The sequence below is a fragment of the Pteropus medius genome, unplaced genomic scaffold (assembly GCF_902729225.1).
Source record: "Pteropus medius unplaced genomic scaffold, Ma_sr-lr_union100, whole genome shotgun sequence".
In the NCBI taxonomy this organism is placed as follows: domain Eukaryota; kingdom Metazoa; phylum Chordata; class Mammalia; order Chiroptera; family Pteropodidae; genus Pteropus; species Pteropus medius.
Genome location: NW_024349519.1, coordinates 25,810,883 through 25,829,546, shown reverse-complemented (window position 1 = coordinate 25,829,546; position 18,664 = coordinate 25,810,883). Strand labels below are relative to the sequence as shown.

The 18,664-nt window shown below is 43.2% G+C and overlaps 3 protein-coding genes across 9 annotated transcripts in view; 2 read left to right on the top strand and 1 right to left on the bottom strand.

Moving 5' to 3' along the window:
• The first annotated feature begins 2,184 nt into the window (after window positions 1-2,184).
• LOC120618417 (putative claudin-24) lies at window positions 2,185-2,847 on the top strand. Its single transcript, XM_039882611.1, has one exon. It carries the CDS (start codon window positions 2,185-2,187, stop codon window positions 2,845-2,847), a length of 663 nt encoding a protein of 220 aa, XP_039738545.1.
• Window positions 2,848-4,347: 1,500 nt separating this feature from the next.
• CLDN22 (claudin 22) lies at window positions 4,348-5,027 on the top strand. Its single transcript, XM_039882610.1, has one exon. The coding sequence runs from the start codon at window positions 4,362-4,364 to the stop codon at window positions 5,025-5,027; it is 666 nt and encodes a 221-aa protein (XP_039738544.1). The 5' UTR covers window positions 4,348-4,361.
• A 1,113-nt stretch (window positions 5,028-6,140) lies between these two features.
• The window catches only part of WWC2 (WW and C2 domain containing 2), a 170,712-nt gene continuing 158,188 nt past the window's right edge, over window positions 6,141-18,664 (bottom strand). For 2 of the 7 annotated variants that reach the window (XM_039882603.1, XM_039882605.1), the window contains 3 exons: window positions 12,278-12,405; window positions 12,017-12,131; window positions 6,203-8,951 (listed from right to left, as the gene is read on the bottom strand). In XM_039882603.1, coding sequence (XP_039738537.1) covers window positions 8,892-8,951; window positions 12,017-12,131; window positions 12,278-12,405 — 303 coding nt within the window. In that variant the 3' untranslated portion in view covers window positions 6,203-8,891. Of the gene's footprint in view, window positions 8,952-10,850; window positions 10,887-12,016; window positions 12,132-12,277; window positions 12,406-18,664 lie in introns of those variants that run through there. The other 5 variants (XM_039882606.1, XM_039882609.1, XM_039882607.1 and 2 more) reach the window with 4 other exon arrangements.

Genomic DNA, 18,664 nt, shown 5'->3' with positions numbered 1-18,664 from the left:
TGGGTTCTGTTTGAGGCCTCCTCCTCCCGTTCTCCTCCTCCTCCCGTTCTCCTCCTCCTCCTCCTCCTCCTCCCTCCCTCCGTCTGCTCCCTCCCTCCCTCCTCCCCCCTCCTCCAGTTCTCTACATGTTGAACAATGTGGTGGTAATAGTATTTGTTTTCCTGAATTTAATTCCACCCCACCCCACGCCCATCCCCCGGAGCAGCATGGTCTAAACAGCTAATCCCCAGACTGAAAAGCGGAGTCAGGAGCCCCCAGGCCTCGGGCAGTGCTCCTGTCTTCCAGTCCCAGGGCTGTTCCCTGTGGTTTCCTCTGCCGGGAATACTCCCACCCTGCTCTTTTCATTTCTTTGAGTTCTCTTATTTTCTTGTTTCTCGATGGGCAGGGCCCGTAGCCATGCTGGTCGTGGTTTTGTCATCAGCATTTACTGCCTGGGAGGTGCTCAAAAAATATTTATTAAATGCTGGAAGAATAAATGAGTTGAGAAGACACTTAGAGATTATTCAGGTCCAGCTCTCACCATGGCAGAAATTTCCTCTATGAGAGCCCTGGCAGGTGAGCTTAGCCTTTTATAAACACCTTTGGGATGAAGAGCTCACTACCTCAGAGCAGCCTATTCTATTAAAAAAAAAAAGTTTTAATGTGATATTAAGAATCATCGCTCTGTAACTGTTAGCGATTGCTCTCTAGAGCTTTTTCCCTCCTTGTCATCTCAGCTCCTGGTGATGACGCCCTGGGCAAATCTCTAGCTCTTTTTGGACCCTATGTCTTCTTGCAAACTGGGACAATTTCTTATTTCGGTCCACTGAGGACAGCAATATATCTGAAGGGATTCTGCAAATCAGTAAAAGGTAAGAAAGAATTGATCTTTAAGATGATGGAGAATGCTGAAGACAGCCCCATTTATCCAACCCAATTCTAATGCTTGGTTCGGCTACATCAGGATGAGAGTTCTGTCTCTCCTATCTCCTATTGAGCAACATCATAAAAGATCTTCTCTGATCCTGGACTAGACTCACCTGCTGAACTGTGATGAGCAGTGGTTCCATCTCACCAGGGCAGAATCTCCCAGGGCAGTCACTCCCTGTTAGGAACCTGCGCGTCTTGACCCATGAGGGCCCATAAGACCTTGTTTTCTCACTATGGGTGCAGGACACCCAGGGGCCCTGCGGTCCCTGAAACAGCCCTGGGAATCTGGCATGTGACCTCTTGTCTTGGCCTGCGAGGCCCTGTGTTCTCTGAGGGGCCAGTTCTGCAATATGCTCTCAAGGTGTGGCCTAAATCAAACAAATAAACAAAATCGAAAACAAGATAAAGCCTCAAAAGTCATCCTCACTGTGGCTCTTGCTTTCATGCCATAGCCTTTAGTCTTGGAACTGCCAGGTGTCTTCGTGCTGGGGCATCTTTGTCTCTGCAGGTGTGGACAGAAAACACCTCTTGGACACAAAGAAATCACGCTTTACCCCAGGTCCTTAGCAAGGATGGAAGAGATCTTCCAGTGACATCTGGAGCTTCCCAGGATACTCCCTTCCTTGCTGAGTACCTCTGGGCATGAGCCTCCATCTCTTTCATTTTAATTAACCCAGTGAATCAGCCTCTGAGGGAAACTTTCCTGCCAAGTCCCGACTGAGTCCCTGTGACATGCAAGAACGTGGGCCAGGCTCTTGTGTAGGTTAAGGAAGTCCGAGGAGAGTGAAGATTATAGGGAGACAGTCTACCTTTCTTTACAAGGGCTTGTTTTGCATCCTGAAATCTCAGATTCGGCTATTACAATGAAGTCCTGTTATAGAGAGAGCTGGCCTTTTATCACCACTTAAAATCTAATTAATCCATATTGAAGCACAAAGATTTCTGTTGTCTTTTAGGGTGAGGGGTCACAGAGCCCTCATTGTTCATCCTTAGACTTATAATCATCGAGCATTGGGGATATAATTTTACTAAGCAAATTGGAAGGTAACAGATCAAATCCTTATCAGAAAGCCTAACTCATAGTTTTAACAGAGTCCTTCGTCCTTTACACGAAACATTATATTCGAGAAGAACAAAAACGCATTTCAGAGTGCCCAAGGAGTTAATGACCAAAGCTTATATTCCAGGCAGCATAGAACCAAAACCGTCACACTACTGTCAACCACAAAGACAGTGGTTCCTATAGGGGTGGCAAGAGTTGCAAGATTTGTTGCAATGGCTTTAGTCTTTAGAGTGGCAATGCAATTTGTTGGACTTTTAGCGTCTTTGCTGGGATGGGTTTTATCCATTATTACAACTTATCTGCCGCATTGGAAGAACCTCAATCTGGACTTAAATGAGATGGAGAACTGGACCATGGGACTCTGGCAAACCTGCGTCATCCAAGAGGAAGTGGGGAGGCAATGCAAGGGCTTTGACTCCTTCCTGGCTCTGCCTGCTGAACTCAGGATCGCCAGGATTTTAATGTTCCTGTCAAATGGGCTGGGGTTTCTGGGCCTGCTGGCCACTGGGTTTGGGCTGGATTGCTTGAGAATCGGAGAGAGACGGCAAGAGCTCAAGAAACGACTGATAATCGTGGGAGGAACTCTGTTCTGGACAGCGGGCATCGCAGCCCTGGTTCCCGTGTCATGGGTCGCCCACGTGACAGTCCAGGAGTTCTGGGATGAGACCCTGCCTGAGATCGTGCCCAGGTGGGAGTTCGGGGAAGCGCTCTTCACTGGCTGGTTTGCTGGGTTCTCTCTCCTCCTAGGAGGGTGTCTGCTCAACTGTGTGGCCTGCTCCACTCACGCTCCTCTAGCTTCCGGCCACTACGCGGTGGAAGAAACACAGACTCGGTGTCTATACCTGGAAAATGGAACTGCAGATCTGAACGTGTAACTTTGACAAGCTCAGAGAGACGTATTCTCTGCATCAACTCTGACGTAGGGGTCCACATGAGAAATGGGTCTTTGTCATGTAACTAAATCTGTGCTGCTCACATTTTCTCATTTAATAACTATTTTTCTATCCTAGAGTTCTCCAATCCTCCCAAACTATGGAGAAGAGGCAATCTTATATCTAAAAGAAAATTATTACGTTAAGCATTACATAGGTGTGAGCAACAAAATTTCATTGATCTGGTTATTTAAATCAAAATGTGGTGGCGGTCGTCCGAGGTAGTATTAAGCTTTAATGTGTTAATTTTATATTAGAAACTTTTTTGTTTTTGTTGGTAGCTGGAAATAACTAGTTTGTTTCCTAAAGAGAAAAACTAACAAACTGAAATCTTTTAAGCATTCTATACTGGCAAAACCAAAGGTTAAGCCGAGTCCAAAGTGTTAGTTCCACAATGATTACTTTAATCTTCTTTGCTCAGAGGTGGTTTGTGTTTAGGAAATTACAACACACGCTGTGTGACAGGGTTTTATGAGGCTTAAAGGTTTTTAGTACATCATGATACTCTCAGATTCAAAATACTGGCCAGTCTCCTCTCTTGTCTCTTCCCTCAAAAGCTTCATATTTAAAAAAGATAAAACAATTAAGAAAATTTTTGCATGACGAGATATTGACAGTTCATTTGCCCTAACAAAAACTTTCTTGGTTCGATGAAAAATTACAGGCTTGAGGATGTATATACTTTAGTGGTGCATCACGAGAGTTTGATTTTAACCTACGAAGTTCTATTGTTTAACTTTTCCACAACATAGAAAGTATGTTTAAGCAAAGGAAAAAAAAAAGTGTTTATGCACACATGTATAAATTTGACAAAAAGGCATGTGGGTATACAGACTTGGTATTTAGTTCAATATTGTTTCATATGTTATGTATGTATTTTTAAAAATAGGCTTGATTTAAGGTCTAGAGGGATTTCTGATAAGATTGATTTATTTGGTTAAGAAATACTTTCCTTGAACCTATTTTTTTAAAAATGATAACACTCAGTATTATCACAATATGTGTACTAAAATGTGAGAACTATAACAGATGAAAATCAGACAGGACCAATTAGTAAGATATAAAGCTGGAGGAGTTGAACCAAAACTGTCAATTAAACATGGTGCATTTAAACTTAAGTTTTTGAGCTGCAAGAAAGGTTGGGAACAACATGAAAGCCATTTCGACATTAACAATAAAAGGAGGGTTATTACTATTCAATGTTATTTTGGGGACAAACTATTAAACTAGAAAATTGATCTTGGCCACACCTTGGCATTACTGGTTTACGGAATTATTTCCCTATCCTTTTCTGAAACCTATTCAACGTGGAATCAAACAATAGCGACTCTGCCAAGAATCCTCCTATACACACAATGAAAAAATATTTCTTCGTTCTGCAAATGATAACCCAAGTATCACACTTTTCACAGACACCGAAAGGCAGGAGTTAGTTTGGCTAAAGCTCGCAGGACTTTATGATGGCTTTAATATTTAGAACTGTGGTACAATTAGCTGGAATTTTATTATCTTTGCTGGGATGGGTTTTATCCTGTCTTACAAACTACCTGCCACACTGGAAAAACCTCAATCTGGACTTAAATGAGATGGAGAACTGGACCATGGGACTCTGGCAAACCTGCGTCATCCAAGAGGAAGTGGGGAGGCAATGCAAGGGCTTTGACTCCTTCCTGGCTCTGCCTGCTGAACTCAGGATCGCCAGGATTTTAATGTTCCTGTCAAATGGGCTGGGGTTTCTGGGCCTGCTGGCCTCTGGGTTTGGGCTGGATTGCTTGAGAATCGGAGAGAGACGGCAAGAGCTCAAGAAACGACTGTTAATCGTGGGAGGAACTCTGTTCTGGACAGCGGGCATCGCAGCCCTGGTTCCCGTGTCATGGGTCGCCCACGTGACAGTCCAGGAGTTCTGGGACGAGACCCTGCCTGAGATCGTGCCCAGGTGGGAGTTCGGGGAAGCGCTCTTCACCGGCTGGTTTGCTGGGTTCTCTCTCCTCCTAGGAGGGTGTCTGCTCAACTGTGTGGCCTGCTCCACTCACGCTCCTCTAGCTTCCGGCCACTACGCAGGAGCAGAAACGCAGTATCTCCGTCAACGCCTGGAGATGACGAACACCTACCCGAAAATCTAAGCCAGACGTGATCTGGGGTGTCCACTCGGGAGATGCTGGCCCACCCTGGACTTGGTAGGGTTTCTTCCTGCGGAGTCACCCAGTCGTCACGCTTACGGTTTTCTAAAGTGCATTTTCCCTGTGGCTATTGGCTTCTAAAACTATAATTTCTTTCCAAGATGATAAAGCACTTTTATCTTCTACTCTGAGACCACAACCAATCAAGGCTTACTAGTAATCACACTCATTTTCGTGGATGAGTTTTTTCAGTTTTAAAATAGATTCAGTGATTGCACAGAACTGGTAAATAAAACGTCGTATTAGTATTTATATGTCTTTGGAGGTGTTATTCAGAGATGAATATTTGGGAATTGGAAATGTTACTGCTAATTATTTACTTCTTTCGAGTGTTTAAGATCACCTATTATACTGAAACTACAGTCTCACTGCAGATTTATTCAAAATGTATGACATCTGATTATACTAAAAAAATTGCTGGCTCTCTGAAAGCTCAAGAGTGAGAGATGTGGGCTGCATCTCTTTAATCGGACATGTCGGTGCCTTCACGGAACCCTTCCCACAGGTCAGCTGCATTCGTTCATGCCTTCTTTACTACGTTAGAAGTAGAGTAGAGCGGGGCAGTCTCATGTTTTGGAAGATTCACATGAAAGCCACCATACGTAAGCCTTTGCTCGTGGCCTGCGTTCCGCAGTCGATGGCCAACCTCACCCCTTCCAACCAGCAAGGCTGCCCCTGGCTCTGTGGAGCAGCCATAGCAGGCGCCGCAGGTCAGGACTGGTGTGTGTGGGCAGAGGAAGCACCGGATCTGGACCTGCTGCCCCTGGCTGTGAATACACCACCAGTACAGGCCGTGCCCTGACAGAGTTCATATTCTGGAGTCCTTTGTTTTACTCGAACAATGAAAATAATCTTTTTTTTTTTTTTTGAATCAGTAAGACATATTCTCCAAACAAGAAGTATTCACAACAAACTGCTGGCTTAGGGAATTCTTCAGGAAAAATTTTGTATTTGCTCAGTACACAGTTCAAGTAAACTCTTGTGTTTGAGCCAGTCCAGGATATTAATTGAAAAATAAACGACACTGAAATAAAGCATTAGGCAATATGTATCTTAAAAAAAAAAAAAAAAACCATTGAATTTTTTCCCACCCACAAACATATGAAAAGTGCAGAAACCAAAGTTAATCTATGTGATGTATTTGCACACTTTTACAAACAGGACAAATTAAAACAGAAACATATTCAGAATTTAACCTGATTAAATATTTAGTTCAGTCCTGAGCTTTTGATATTTAATACAATATAGATAAAGTAATAGCAAAAAAAGATTTTAAATTTATTTGATTTGCATGCTACAGAGATTCAGCTAAACTTTGTTCATTTGGCTAGCAAAATTCTTTTTGTACCTGTAATGCTTAGATTCTGATATACAAAATTATAATAATATACTGATAATTCAAACTTGAGAACTAAATATTACATTCTTTTTACCCTGTGCAGAATAAATTCTACCTTTAAAAATAGTATTTATAATATTAAAATTCATATTGACCATATGGTTTTGTGATCAAGTTATTAAAATGTTTTGTCACTGTGAATCATTTGGGTTAGTATAAATATAACAGGATTGTTAAAAGCTGCCTATAAATAGATAACACAACTGCTGATTTTTAAAGTGTGGAAAAGGATTATATTAAAATAAGTCGATGTTTCATGTTAGAAATGAGCAAATTTTGTAAAATAAAACCGAAAGCATCTTGGTCACAACCGTTAACTACCAGCCTGAGACAGATTTTATTCTTTTATACTTGTCTGAAACTTTTTGTATTACAAAAAGTTAACAGCGAATCTGATGATTTATAAAGCTGTGAATATTCCAATATAGCCTCTTCTATGTCAAACATTTAAAATGGCCAGAACCGAACTATATATTAAAACAGAACATAAATAAGACCGTAAATAAATAAATGAAGAAAATAAAATCGTACGGTACAACTACACATAATTCTATAAACATTTTCATGGTCGAATTAAGAAGCTGAAAACAGCTGACCTTCATTTACCTCTACATTAAATAAACTTCTGTCTTTCACATTTGACCTTGACAAGAATGAATGGTATTCTTTTTCTAGTTTTCCTCAGTCATTTAATAGAATGAACTGGACAGTCCTGAGCACAGGGCTGTGCTTAGTCAATTCACGAGGCTGGTTTTTGTTCAACGTAGTGTCACGTCCAGTTATAGCTTCTAAGATATTTGTATATAAGTGGTGGGACACTTAGAAAAAAAATAATTAGAGTTCTAGGCTCATGAACTGCTTAATTTGAATTTTGATTCTGATAAAATGAAATTTCCAAAATATGTATAATTACTTTCATGCCAATAAAAATTCTTGCTAATGAGGATTCTAGCTTAGAAATAGAACTTGTGTGTGTGTTTTCTTTAAAGGGGCCCATTCCTTTAAGATAATTTTGGCATTTCTAAAAAATAAAATTGATTTAGTTTGCTCTATAAGATGGCTAACCAAAAACTGCCTCTTCCAGTCTTACAGATTGAGTATGATTTAAATTGCATAAAACTATTTATTTTAAAACCCTTTAGGCTGGCAGAGCTACACTGGGGATTTGTTTCTTTTAAGAAGTGCTTGGGTTGGGTAAGCTAAAATTCTACCTTGGAAGATGCTTTAGTCAATTCACATCTCTAAACTCATTCATCTAGAATGGTTTTTTTAAAAAACAAATGACTCAGCCTATACTTCGAATTAATAATCTCACAGACACACTCTTCTCTTTGCCTCCAAACTCCTTACCATAAACTACAGATGGGATCCCCTAAATGAGAGCTGCAAAGTAACCGCTGGTAAATGTTAGAAATCTTTTTAATAAAGGGGCCACAAGATTTTTTGGCAACTTTGATTCAATCAAGAGACGCTTTCCTCTGTTTCTGGTTTCACCGAACGAGTGCTGATGTGTTTCCTTCCGCGTCACCTTAGAACACGGGCCACCACGTTCTTCTACTTGACACCATTCTCACACTGAGGACGAAACATTCTGGAGCACGCCAGAAACTCACCTTGGAACACTTACCCTAATTGAGGCTGAGTTAGAAGCAGCAGCTGTTCACTGCTGTTTATTTTAGTGTGCTGCAGGGTCACTGGCTTTTTCCTCTCATCTCCCTACCCTTAATGTCATAAGTCACAAGATCTGCAGTGTAGCCAGGAGGACTGCTCCTTGGCATTCTTATGTTCTTGAACTCAGCATTTTGTTTTTGTCTTCTTTAGACAAATAGAAAAAGACGAAAAGCAAACTGTTAAGATAAAGTGTTCCAACGTAGGTGACGGAAATGAACACAGCGCCTGCTTCAGGTGGCCCTGGAACTCTGCACTGGAGCTTCTGCTCACGCTTAACTTCTAAATGAAGAGCCGCTTTCTAGCACAAAAACGTCACATGGCACTGTTGCCATCTTCACAACCTACTCACAAGAAAACAGAGGAAAAGCAAAAACCACCTTCTGCTAAAGTGAGTTATTTCTCAACAGTCAGTTCAATAGGATATACACTGGGTACTGCCTCGATTCCATTTTTACAAAATAAAGCCCATTGGCAATACGCGTATGCTGGACAACATTTGTGTACCAGATCAGCCCATTTTGGTTATCTCATTTTTTTGCTTTTTAAAACATATAAAGATTATATTCAAGGTACTTTACAAATTAACATTTTGAAAATCTGATGTGAAATAAAAGCTCTTCAAGAGTTGACAGTTATAGTACAATCCCCCACCCCAAACACAACCACGTTCAGTCTTTTGCCCGCCCTAAGAAATAAACAGGTGAAAAAAATCATCTCTTCGGTGGCGGAATCACACGTCATCGGCCGGCAGGGACGGGATGCTTATCTTCGCTCTGGTGAAGTAGGCGATCTTCTCCCTGGAGTCGGAGTGAGGAATAAACTCACTTAAATACGATGTTGAAAATACTCTGTGACTATTACAAATGGTCCCAGGACCTCCAGCGGGGTCTCCACAAGCCTGGACAGGATCTGTCTCTGGGGCAGGACTCCACTAGAATCAAGATGGCCTCTGCCGTTCACACCAGGATCTAAGGGACGGCAGCGGCTCTAGCTCATGGTACATCATCTACAGATCAAGAGAGTCCGTTCCCTTCCGGGGTTTCCAATGTAAGGCGGGCAGGGGTCAGCCCAGGTATGAATGTCTCTCAACCAGGTAGCGGAGGAGTCAAGAGGGCCGAAATCCTAGGAAATTTCTCAGGAACCTCACGAAAAATTACATGATACTGAGAAAATTCTTTAAAATCAGGGTTATGCAACTTGACGAGTAATAAAAAACTTAAATGAAGGGAGGAAAAAAAAGGAACCCGACTGTTGTAAAGGAAAACTGTCCTGCGTCCCGAAGCAGGGAGAAGTAGAAACGACCTGAAAGGAAGAAGCTGAGAAAGAAACAATGGTTTCAGAGGTTAGAAGAGTGTTAAAAAATGAGGCTTTAGGATTGTATAGTTACCAAAGAGCAATATGTCTTTTTTTTCTACGAAATCTTCACCTCGTACATACTATGCCACCAACACGCATTTACTGAGGGCGTGTTATGTACGCAGGGCACGTTGGTGACCGTGAAGAACAGGCACCAGCCCCTCCTCTGAGGAACAGAGTCTAGATGGCAGAGGACGTGCGGGGTCAGAAGCAGGAACTCAGGGGGACAGACGAAGGAAACGAGAAGAAAAGGAAGAGTGAAAAAGTTATGGAAACGGGAATGAGAGTTATTTTTGTGGTACAGTGTCCTTTTGATTTGTTCAATTCCAGAAGAGATAAAAATCAAAATTAAAAGAGGCAAATGCGTGTGGTCGTGATTTTACCGAAGGCCACAGGCGAATGGAAACTAGGGACCCCCACCTGGACGCTTCCTGCAGAAGGGTTCTCTGGTGCGTGTGGTGTTTTAAATGCCTGAATTAGTTGCCAGTGTCCACATTTGAGATATTTCACATACAATTTCTGATTTCTAGCTTCCCTTGACAAATCAGAAGACCAGGGAACACAGGGCTCTGGGTTCCAGATGAAAGAGGAAGCTGGGGCGCCGCAGCCTGCGCATGGGCAGAGCACCCCAGGCCTGCCACCCCCCACTCCCTCACGGCCCCAGGCCCGGCGACAGTGACCAGATGCCTCTGTGTGCTTCCAGTACAGCCTGTCTCATCCAGTTCATCTCACTCATTTTCATCAACTACCCGGTGATATAAATGGGTTAGTATATTAGGGGACACGGAGTGTTTATAAATCTTTATTTTGGGTTTTAGCAGCAGCTGGGGCTTGTATGATGTCCCTGCTGGACGACATTGCTGACCTCAGAGGGACCACAGCACCAAAGGCACAAAAAGATTCCTCTCTCTACCCTGGAATTCCAAAAACCCAAGGAGCAGCATCTCTGTAAGTTGCTGGAGGGATTCAGCAGCCGCGTGGAGGCAGGAGAAACTCGTCTCTTTGCTATAAACTGTCATTTAAAGAAAGTCTGAAGCCCACGATGCCTTGGCTTCCTTCCCCCCCACCCTGGGCTCATTCAGTTAGCACCGACCTCCACCTCCTTCCTCTGGCCTCAGCTTCGCCTGGCACCCAGTCCCACCCCTCCCCACTAGGCCGGCCCTACCATGCATCTCGATGTCTGTCCCCACACATCTCCCCCTCCTGCCTAACAGCTTTGCAGACTCTTCTTCTATGTAACATAAACGCACACGCAGCCAAACCCAAACCCAAACCCAAACCCAAACCCACAAAAAACAATACAACAAAACCTTTTCTGTGGCCCTGCTCTCACCTGACTGGATGTCCCCGCATGGTTAGCAGTGGTCTCCGATCCCCTAGTTGTGGCGGGGGTGGGGGGATTATTTTTCTATCCTCTCTTTCCTTGCTGCATGTGACAGTAACAACAATCTCCTCCCCCTCCAGCCCCAGGCCACGCTCTCGTTTCTCCTCTGTCCGCTCCGGCCCTTCCTTTTCACATTCTGGCTACGAGTGAGCCCTCGATGGGCAGCGTCCCCCAGACCTACTCTGCCAGACGCCTCTTCACATCTTCTGGGATGTCTGACCCGTTTCCATTGATGGATGAAGAACCCCCATTTTACATCCCATCCTGACCCTTACTCCTAGCTCTGGATTTTTATTTCTACTTGTCTACTGGTCAGTTACCTGGGCTGTCCTACTGGAGCTGTCAGTCTGCCGTGCGCGAAAGCGGAACTCACCACTCTGACTACAAACACGCTGTCCCCCAGTGTCCTCAGCCTCGAGTGCTGGCACCTCGACGCAGTGCTCTGCCCGCCTCGTCACCCACTGACCTCCCATCGCCTGGCTGGGCCCCTCTCCAGTTCCTGCCCTGGCCACTCTCTGCAGTGCCTCTAATGTCGGCTCCACATAAAATCTACCCTCTTCACTTACTTTCATGCCTGGAGACTCCAGCTAGCTCCCTCACCAACTAAAACCCCAGGCGAATACCTTCGGCACAGCGTGCCAGGCCGAGTGTGGTCTGAGCCCATCATGCCCCACAGGCCCGGCTGCTGGCGCTCCAGCACACGCGGAGCTCGGCCTGACCCTGAAGGCTCTGTGTCTCTGTGCATGCTTGTCCCTCCTGCCCCGATGCCCTGCTCCAGCCTGCGTCACCGAGTGCCCGACATACTCGCACCCATTCCTCCTTATGGTTCGCACACGGCCTCTCTTGTAAACCCCCCGCTGGCTTCTGCGGGCCCTGCACAGTCTTAGATTCCTCGTGCGTGCGCTTGCAGGACCTGGCTAGGCCTTCAGTTCGCTCTTTCCACGCGGCATGGCCATGGGCTGCTTCCCTGTCGCCCCCCACGGCCCACCCCTTGGCGAGCGCAGGAGCACCTGCTTCTCTCTGCACCACAGGGCCCCATGTGGCATGTGGCTTACGGGGGTGCCCGAGGAATGTCTGTTGAATGAGAGAACAAAAAACCCGAGGCATATGCTTTTTCTGTACCTTCTTGTATGTGTCACTGAGATGCGCTACTTGCTTCTGAGAGCTGAGGACACCCTGGGTTCCTTGAGAGCCAGGCTTTAGTGGAGTCAGGACTGTGGCCAGTGGAGTCTGTACCCTCAGGAAGGAGCAAATGGAAACTCACATGTCTGGAGGAGAGGGTTCGGTGTCTCATGTCCAGACATTAATGTCCAGTGTACTCTGAGGAGGACTCCTACATAATTCAGGCCACAGGAGGACAACCCGGCCCAGCCGTTCGTTTACCTGAAGGACTGCACCTGCCGAGGCACCTTTCGGCTCTGTTCCCGGAGCCGGCACACATCCTTGGAGACCTGCCTCATCAATTTCTCCGCATTCAAACCTTGCTTCTGCTCTTCTTTTGACTGTTCGGCCTGGCAAAGGATATAAAAACACAAAAATCCCATAAAACACTAATTAGAAATTCCCCAAGACATACTATAAGGCTTGAAAGATTGCAAACTGGAGCCAGGCGGGTGCCTAGGCAGCTGATGACCGGTGTCTTCTCACCCCCAGGGGACGACATCAATGCCAAACTCATGCTGGGGTGGCACGGTCTTTGATTCGGGGCAAGTTTACTTTATAGCATTAAAAAAACCTTTTTATATAGGCAGTATGTGATCACTTTATTACATCTGGACGACATAAGAACCCTCAAAAAGGAAACTAAAAACTAATTATGGCACCGTGTCTAATATCTATTGTCAACATTTTGGTGAATGTACTTTTAACCTCTTATTCATCTTTTCAGCCCTTGTTTTCCCTATCTTAGCTACTTAAAAGCTGTTTATCGAAGTAAAATTTACATACCAAAAAAGTGCACATAAACGTATAGCTCAAAGGACTTTTACAAACTGAACACACCCATGTAGCCAGCACCAGACTAAGAAACAGACATGCTCAGTTCCCAGAGCCCCTCGGCCCCCTCCGGTGACGAGCCCCAAGGGCTACCAGCCTCTGACTTCTAACAGCATCGGTCACTTTTGCCTATATTGTTTATATAAATGCAATAGGATAGCAGGTCTGATTTCTTTTGCTCAGCATTATGCTTATGAGAATCATACACACTATTGCATGTGCCCGTAACCTGTTTTACTCACTGCTGTATAATATTCCACCATGGGACTTTACCACATTATCTGAGCTATTATCAATGGATATTTGGGTATTTTGCACGAATGCATTTAAAAAATAAAAATGGAACAATAAATACTATAATAAAAGTTCCCTTTTCATTCATTCATTCATTCATTCATTCATTCATCTATCCTTCCATCCATCCAATCAAGAAATATTTGGTGACTGCCTTCTAAAGAAAGGTTAGGTATAAGTTAGTGAAAAGCACAAACTCTAGAGCCTTATTGCTTGGGTTCAAATTCCATTTCTGACAGTAACTAGTGATGTGAATTTGGGCAAGCTGCTTGCCTTCCCTGTGCCATAGTTTCCTCATCTGTAAACTGAGAATAAGTACTTACTTCAACGGGTTACTGTAAAGTTTAAATAAGTTAATATGCCTGAAGTACTTAGAGCAGTACCCAACACATTATTAAATCCACTACTTCAGTGTTTAACTATTATTGTTTTTTTTTTTTTTTAAACTACATGCCAGGCACTGTACTAGGAACTAGGGATGTGGCTATGAACAAGACAGTAAATGGACCAAAAAGACCCTAAGATGCAGCTTTTAATAAGCCAACTCACAGACCATCCTGTCAGGGATACAAGTGACGGGAGTTTCTGATACTGCGAGTCAGAGTAGCAGGATATGTCGCAGCACACAGCAGCTTTCCAGAGCGCTGCCTGGGTAGCTAAGTCTCCCCAATGTCCCTGGTGAGATCTTGAGGGAAAGTGAAGAGGAAAGTTACCCTGTCTCAGCACCAAACATTTTGCTCAGAATTCTTTTTCTTAAAGTGGCTTTCCAAACAAATGCCAAAACCAACTCACATGTTTATAAGGTCTCTCTGTCCCCCAAAATGCAAAATAAATTAGATTTTTACTTCTGTCAGATGGGGATACCTACTGCTTTTAAGTGCGTATCGAGAAGACTGTTTTTACATGACACCGCATTCCTTGAGTACTTATGTATTATAGTCTTAAGTCTCCACAGAAAGCTAAATGCCTACAATGAGGCATCCTTTGCACTTTGCTAATGATAATCTACTGTAGTGACCTCTGATTGTTTTCATCGCAAAGAATCTCTTTTCCAGATATATTTTACTGCCCTCCTTTACTCTCCCTATTTTGAAAGATTTTCTTTAGAAAACTGGTCTGTATTTGTTAAGTAACAATTCTCTCTTGAATATTTTGTAATTGATAAGTTTAACTATCACTTGGATCTTCTGAACTTATGTAATTCAAGTTCAAAGCAGACAAAGGTGACATTTTAGTTCCTTTGAAGCCTTATCTTTAGTAAATGGATGCTTTTTCATTAGGTCCCAGGTAAGGAACTACTGACTTAGTAAACACAAAGAAATGACTTCTATCATGACGTGACATATCAAATGAGTAAATTAGTAATTATATTAAAGTATCGCTGTTATTCTAATTCTTGGTAACTTATGACTAAACCAATCTTCGACTGGCCACCTGCTTATTGACTTGAATGACAGAAAGATCAAGAAAAGCCAGAGAAGGAAGGTCCATGCTAGGCATACTTAGGTAAGACAATGTGACCAGGTTTCCTCAAGAAAATGTGCTTATCAGATCAAAAATACAACAGGCCCTGGGATCCTGCTCAGTCTTTTGTCATCTTCCATGTGAATGGAATCACGGCAATGTATTTTATCCCCTACAGAGAACTATTAAGACAGTCTCTCTAAGTAGTCTGATGGCTTCTGATAATGACCAGCATATTTTGTGGTGACTGCAAAATCACTTTGGAACTTGTTTTGTGCAAAACGAGACTGATGGAAACATGAAGACATTCTTTTTCCTGCTGAATAAGAACATACTTTACTGAAGACTACATTTGTTTCTGTGTTTATATATTTATATCTGTACCTATACCCATATCTTTCTTCAAAAATCTGGGTGACAAATTTTTGTTAGCTATTAATTATCAAAAGTAGTCAACTTTGCAGGCAGTTAAATATCCGTGTTGAATACTTTGTTGCAATCTTCAGGATTTAATTTTGTTGAATGAAGTTTATTAATATCTTTGACATATAATTTTCTTAGCAGATTCTAACTTTTAAAAATGTTAACATTTGTCTTATCATAAACTTTTCTGAACTTTGGCGTTTTGACAAGAAAACACTCTGAGGAAGAAAAAGAAATCTCTCCTTTGTAAGCAACATGAAGCTCCTTTGGAAAAATGCCAACCCTCCCTCGGCATACCTCTCCCTTTCCCACCCAACAGGTCATGGAAAGCTGCCTGGTTCACAAAGACCAGAAGCCACTTTTTATGCCCCAGATTTCAGAAGAGTGTGATTAACCTTCAGTTTACACAATGGGAGCCTGACCTTCAGAAAAGTCCAGTGATTTACTTACGGTCGCGTTAAGAAGCCTAACAGAATAAGGAGCACAACCCTGTCTTAATTTACAGTCCTCCGTTTCCTGCTCTGCTTCCTCAGGGGGTTGTACAATACACGAGGACACTGACTCTGATTCAGTTTTTATTCCAAGCTACAAAACAGACTTTCATCCACCAAGGAGGAAGGTTATGGAGTGTGACCCTGAGACCCGACAACTTCCCTGATAAGGGAGGCAAACCCAGGATCTGCTGCTGGCTTCAATAACTGCTTTTCTGGGAGCCATATTTTTTATTGCAATTGGCAGGCTCTTTGCTCATCGTTAGGCATTTTATGAGCGCCCTGCGAAAGTCTCGCACATATCCAGCACTGCAGGGACATGAGAGGGCAGTGCTTGAGTGTGTGCTGGTGTGTCCACATGTACATAAAGAAGAGCATGTGGAAATGAAGAGCAAGCAGGAGGGATAGGTCAATGGTTATTACCGATTTCTGTGGCCATAATGGAAGGTACACAATTGAAATAGTCTGTGTTTTCACAGAGCTGGCTATTACAAACTTCAATGGTGACAAAGAAAAGTACATAGCTCGAACAGTCTATCTGTACGTACAGAGTCAGTAAAAATGAAGATAAAATCATCAGGGAATCAGATTGTTTTATAAACGGTATAAATGTACTTTGTTTTGAGAGCTTTTTCTTTACTGTTGCTTGATGCAGAAGACAAGGACGGCGGGGCAGCCAGCTTGGAGGTTTCCGACAGTTCTATGAGATCTGCTCTGCGTGACTTGCGAACACCTTTATATGGGAAAGCTTCAAGAAATCGCACCTCACCTTGGACCAGAATTATCAAAATACTCCATGTGCCCTAAAAGTTTGGTTCTTTTAGGCCATGTAGATAAGACTTCAAGTTCTACACATTTCCCTGAATCTTACTTATCACTGGAAGCATATAAGATTTGATCTCAGACAGATCATAGAATTTTATAACTAGAAGTGCTCTTTGTGGCCCTCTAATCCAATTCTCTCTTATTTTATAGACAAGTATGCAAAATCCTATTTGAGCACAGAAAAAACAAAAGCCACAGATATGCAAACTTGTTCTGGCATTTTATAAGCTGATTTGTTTTTATTTCTTGTTTGATGAGAAAGAGGAGAGCTGTGAAGGGAAGGAACGGGAAAGGTGATGAGAGCGCAAAGCTTACTGTAGCGTCAGAGGCTCCAGCTCTCATCCCAGAAGTGCCCATGGGTCTCCTGGCCTTGCTGTTATCTAGACCCTATACAAGGACCTCCAGCATATACCAGTGACTTTTCACTGGGTACCAAAAGGTTAGCTACAGAGTTTTAGCCCTGTATTGCGAAAATAAAAACCAACCAAACAAAAAACATCATTTCGTGCATGATTTTCAACTCCTCAAAGGAGTTTTATACTGAGTTGTTAACAACATCCCCATATGGTGTTCACAGTAAGGATCTAGGAAAACAATGGCAATGGTATGGAGAAAGCCGAATACAAATGATTACAACAGCTATCTCAGCTCTTAATGACCCTCAGTTATTTAGATGTATCTATCTTCACGTTTAGTTAGGCTGGACTGTTCTTGAGAATTGGAAAACATATATTCTCACTGAATCAGACACCGCTAACACGTCAGCTCAGATCCTCTCAACCTTTCCTGCTTCCTTGTGTTCGCAGCTCTCTGGGGGTCTGGTGGACTTCACGAAGGCACAGCTAGAGTCTCCCCTCATGTCCTTCCTGAGCCTCTGGCCCCTGCCATAGGTTCTCCTGTTGAAGCCAAACGGTACCATGAGATTGTCTGGCAGCCACACGTGCACTCTGGTGGGACAATTCTTTCCCCTCTCTGCAGGATGTCTGTGAGATGCACTCTGCACGGCTTGTAGGGGCCGGTCCTATGGAAGCCAGGAAGCAGCATGTGTAGTGGCCACCAGCTTTCTCACCCCTCCTCTGCTCCCTGGGGCTGCAACCCCTTCACGAAGTTGTGGAACAGAAACGTTTATCTCAAGCTCTGCGCAATCACAAGAGTAGCCTCCTTGAGCTCTTCTTCTCTCTCAGAATCTTGGTGTGCAAACTGATTGTAAAACCAACTCAGTGCTGGTTCATCAGATAATGCAGACCAGAGATAGAATTAAATTTCTAAACGAAATCGCCAATGCAACTTATGTAAACATGATTACAATCATCAGTCGAAACTTATTATGAGCCAGAATCATGCATAAGTAGGTATCATTTAATGACTAAACAACTGCAAATTAAGAGAGAAAAAAAAACAAAACCATAAAGCACTATTTCACAAAAAACAGTTCTAAAGTGTCTCTCTTCTGAAGACACTTCCAAAGCTGCAAAAAGATGTGCTTACATCCTGCACTGGGCAGGACTCAGCAGACTGTGGCCTCTGAATCTTTACATTCTTGATGCTAACTGGAAAAACCCATCAGCTCTGAAGTATTCTGGGCAAATCTAAGTGAGCAGTTGTTACCTTATCTAAATGAGTGTTGTTACGTTGGTGAGGGAAGGCCTGTTCTGTGAGCAAAATGAATCCAATGTGGCATTAAAGTTAACTCTATCGGCCAACAACGCTTGGCTCTGTGCAGAACTGCTGCATTGTGTTGAGATTTTAAAAAGCAAAACTCCACATACCTACAGCAGCACTTTTACAGAGATGTTGATTCTGAGGTTGACACAGGAAATGACAGCACCAGGTAGGTATGTCAGCCAGCACCCACTTTTTAGATGGTGACTTGCAGTAAGGATAACAGAAATGCTAATAATTAGGTGATGAAAGGGGTAAATGTCACTCATGTCACACAAACGGTTGCCTGAATGGCAGAGATGACAGTTTTCAAAGAGGTTATTTACCAGGGAATTTATGTTCAACTTTATATTATGCCTGGAAAATCGGCCTGACACTACTATGATCATTTCTGTCACTAAGAATGGTATGACAGGTTGGTTTGACAGATTTGAAAACAAACAAACACGGGGCAGTCAGGCATCCTGGCAGTGTGGGAGGTGTGACCAGGCCACCTTCTCCTTATCGCTGCCATTATTTTCCTAGATCGTGACTGTGAACCCCACATGGGAAGCTGGGCACAGAATAGCATAAAACTCCCATTTCAGAACAGTCTGTCAGAGAGTTGAGGCTAATA